The following is a 4,067-nucleotide window of genomic DNA, read 5'->3' as shown; positions in this document are numbered from 1 at the left end:
TCTGTTATCATCAGAGAACTGTTATTGTAACTCATTATTCTGGTTCTTCATCTTGTTCATTAATAAATTCTGCTTTAACATATTTGTTGTTATATTTGTGTTGAACTGTCACAGACTCTAAGATTCTTCTTCTTCTTCTATCTCCCACAGGTACGACACCCAGTTCGCCGGGGAGCTCATGATCGGCGACGAGGACTTCTACAGCATGGGGGCAGCCATAGACGACTCCTTCAACGACCGAAGGGCACTGGTGCCCAGTCGAAGGCGTACCACGAAGGTCCCAGGGGAAGACGTCATCATGGAGGAAGACATCGCGGAGGAGGAGGAGGAAGAGGAGGAGGAGGACCTGGAGGACGACGACGAGGAAGAGGAAGAAGACGACGACGTCGACGAAGAACCCGATGACGAGGTGGCAGAGGAGAAGAACAAGGTGGCTGAGCGATGTCACTTCCACATATCGGGAACCATGAAGGCCGTCGAGGCCTGTGGTAGACCTACCACGCCGAAGGAGAGCAAGGGGCCCACTAAAGACAACCTGGAGGTAAAGGCGGGGATGACTAAAGGGAGGTTAGAAACCAGAGGTGCAGCGGCGAGCAGCTTCGTGACCGGAAACGCCAAACCAGACGCTTCGAAGAGCGAGAGTCATAAGTCCAGGACACGAGCATCCAGCCACTCTTTCAAATCCAGCGACACTAGGCCTACGAGCGAGAGCGGCAATTCAGAGATGGCAGGCGCCAAGACGCCAGGCGCCAAATCGAACAGCAGCAACACTTCCTCTGACGCCGCCGCAGCACCTGCTGAAGACACGGCCGAAACCCGCTGCGCGAACGAGCCTTCGACACAGGACACGCCAAAGAGAAGCAAAGTGGGAGAGAACACCACCACCACCACCAGCAGTGGCGGCGGCAGCGGCGGGGGCGGAGGCGGCCGGGCAGCAAAAGCGAGCAGTCGGGCTAAGGAGCTCCTAGGATCTCGCCTACGCGGCAGGAGGAATCTGCGACCAGGCTACGAGGTCGTGTTTAAGGGCATCGATAATCCCTGTTACAACAGATGATAACTCTATAGGTCCACCCGCTAAAAGAACAAAACCAACAAATCTATTAATTAATCCTCCCCCTACCCCCTACCCCACCCTCAACCCCCGCGTCAGGTTTTGCTTCTATTTAAATCAACACGGTTTTATTTGGTGTTTTTAAAAATGATGCTAAACTCATTTATAAATGGGGACGCTTCACAAACAAGATGATGCTCTACGCTAAACAAACGCATCTGTGATGCCTCCCCTTCCCCCCCTCCCCCTCCACTCTCCCACCCACTGCTTTATAGCAAGACGTACCGAGGTCCTTCTACTGGATTTAAACTTTAGAAGCAGCCCTTAGGGGGAACAGTTACTTTCATCTGAGGTACTTTTCGTAAAGTGGTACTACTATGTACATGGAAGGGACGTGTTGCATCTGAAGCGATCCCTCCTGTCATAACATTTTATAATTCTATATTTTTCTTTTTTAACAGTGAAGTTCTTTGATTATTAATTTTTCCCTGCGAAATTTCTAGAAGCATCTCGATCCTGCCCAAGGAGATGAAAAAAATAGATAAATGCTTAAGTACCCGCAAAAAAAAAAGGACAAGAGCTCATACAAATACTTGAATGCTTGTTGTTATTATATGTCCATCTTTAGAAAAAAAGATTAGCTTATAATTCTTGGGTAACCATTTTTCGAAACTAGTGAAAGTCGTACAAGAATCTGCTTATATAAAAAGTGCCAACATGATTAATGCGTAGTTCGTTTGTGTAATATCTTTTCTTATCATTGTTTCACAGAACGATACGAAATTCATTGTCATAGACATATAAGGAAACAAAAGCAAGGATTATTGGTCACCAAGAACACCCATTATTTCCAAACAGTGTCAATCGCTCTTCTGCAGTTCACGTTTAAGTCACAGGTACCTTGATAGTATATCTTAAACCCCAATACTTCATTTAATGAGCTTCCTACTCTATGTATGTATAGATTTTTTCCTAGAAAACTGTGCCGTAGTGTTTAAGGACTAAAAAAAAATATGTAATTTTTTTTTTAATTAACTGTTTCAACACCTCTTTCACTGGGGGCGATCGAAGTCAGTTTGAGACTTCCTGGAGTTTGACAGAATGATATTCAAGAGATATTTTGACACTTTGACACTAATACAGGTATTTTTTAAAATTAAAAATCATAATTAGTTACCAAAGAGTACCAGAAGTTTACATAAAGTACTATACTCACTGTAAGTGTCAGGTAAGACTCATAAATGTGAACGGTTACATAACTTTATGCCTTATAAAATGGTAAGTTAACAACTTGTGAAAACAATGTGAATTCATAAAATCTAAAGGTTTAGATACCCCAGTAAGTAATAACTTCTTTCAAGCACTAAGACCATTGTCTGAAAAGCGAGATCATTTACATAGTTTACATATTTCAAGCAGCTTGTAACAACCGCAAGCAATGAAAATCAACAATCATAACTTGCAATTCTTTTTAAACTAGGCATCACTGCCTGAAGAGCAAAATCCTCTGTATTTTCCAAAGCAGTGAATACTACTGCAATCAATGAATATTAATAAAAATAACACGCAATCTTTTAAAACCAGGCAGCTCTCGTAACGACTGATAATTCTAGATGATGAAATAAAGCAAAAGGCATCAATAGCTTCGTTCAAGCTCTGAAATTACTTCCCAAAAGGCAAAATCCACTATATTTAACATAGCAGGGAATACCCATTAGCAACAGTGAATAAAAGTAAATATAATTACAAAGCTTTTAAAGGAGCAGCTCTAGTGATGACCACAATTCTGGTCGGAAAGGAGCAGGAGGTATTAAGAAATAAAGGTCTATATGAAGACTAAACTTGGATTCGTCTAACAGAAGTTCTCTATATAGTTTTTTTTTTTTTTCTCTCTAAAACACTGTCTCGTCCATTTCCGACGTATGTCTATACCCAGATGCTTTCCTTCCCACGGTAGCTGCCCTTCCTCTCTCTCTCTCCTCTCTCTCTCTCTCTCTCTCTCTCTCTCTCTCTCTCTCTCTCTCTGGCCTTTGGAAGTACTGTTAAAGAGAGAGGGTAACAGAAAATTGACAACGAGAATTACATTTAAAAAAAGGTTAAGTGTCCAGAAGACAATTGTGTACCGTTCTTGTCATGTTTTCTGAAAGAACAAAAAAAAAATTCACCTAAATACTGATTTGTATAGTACGTCAAAAACTTATGATACTACACACACACATACTATGTACAATATATACATTATATATGAGATGTATACACATAAATACCAGAAATGAAACAAAACACAGCATTATCTGATTCACGACAGGCACACTCGCTTGCTTGTTTGCTTGCTTCCTTCTTTCCTTCCTCAGGAGAAGAAGAAGAAGAAGAAGAAGAAGAAGAAGAGAAGAAGAAGAAGAAGGAAGGAGGAGGAGGAGGAGGAGGAGGAGAAGGAGTAAACAAATCTGTCTTCAGAAGAGCCATATCATTCCACCCGGGGAGTCTCACTCTGACAGACCTCCCTCGCCCAAGGTCAAAGAGGGAAGGAAGCTGGGTAGTGTTTATTTAAAAGAATATGAAATCCGAGGCTCTTCCAAGAAAAGAAAATAATAATAATAATAAACTTAAAATAAAAAAAACTAGAACTATAAATGTATATTACCACTTAAATCGCTACGAAGCTAGCTCAAGTGTTAAGATAAATTCACGCTTTTTATCTTTATAGAGTAGTGCTGAGGAGTCGATGTTGACTTTATACATTACGTTTCTCGCCCGTTCTCATATTGTGATCTCAATCTGACACCAGCGGCCAAAGCGGCTACTCTTGACTGCACATGTTTCCTTTTACACAATTCAATAAAGGAGAACCACAAACTCGCTGAGATACGTTTGATATAAATGTAAAGGAATGAAGGTTTATATAGCGTGGGATGTCCCTCCTTCCCAGCTCTGCACTTTGGACGGGGGTAAAGTGATCATCTTTCCGTTTGCTCAAATCAATATCAGCCGATTCGTGACGAGATTGTGGTGTTCC

General features: G+C 41.7%; 1 protein-coding gene across 1 annotated transcript in view; it reads left to right on the top strand.

Annotated features, from left to right (window-relative positions):
* Window positions 1–3,447, top strand: part of LOC135220694 (uncharacterized) — a 76,006-nt gene extending 72,559 nt beyond the window's left edge. Inside the window, exon 11 of the mRNA XM_064258082.1 lies at window positions 151–3,447. Within this exon, the coding sequence (XP_064114152.1) occupies window positions 151–1,054 (904 nt within the window). The 3' untranslated portion in view covers window positions 1,055–3,447. The remainder of the gene's footprint in view (window positions 1–150) is intronic.
* Window positions 3,448–4,067: the final 620 nt, after the last annotated feature.

The sequence above is a fragment of the Macrobrachium nipponense genome, chromosome 20 (assembly GCF_015104395.2).
Source record: "Macrobrachium nipponense isolate FS-2020 chromosome 20, ASM1510439v2, whole genome shotgun sequence".
NCBI lineage: Eukaryota > Metazoa > Arthropoda > Malacostraca > Decapoda > Palaemonidae > Macrobrachium > Macrobrachium nipponense.
Note: the sequence above shows the minus strand (reverse complement) of the source record. Positions and strands in the feature narration are given on the sequence as shown.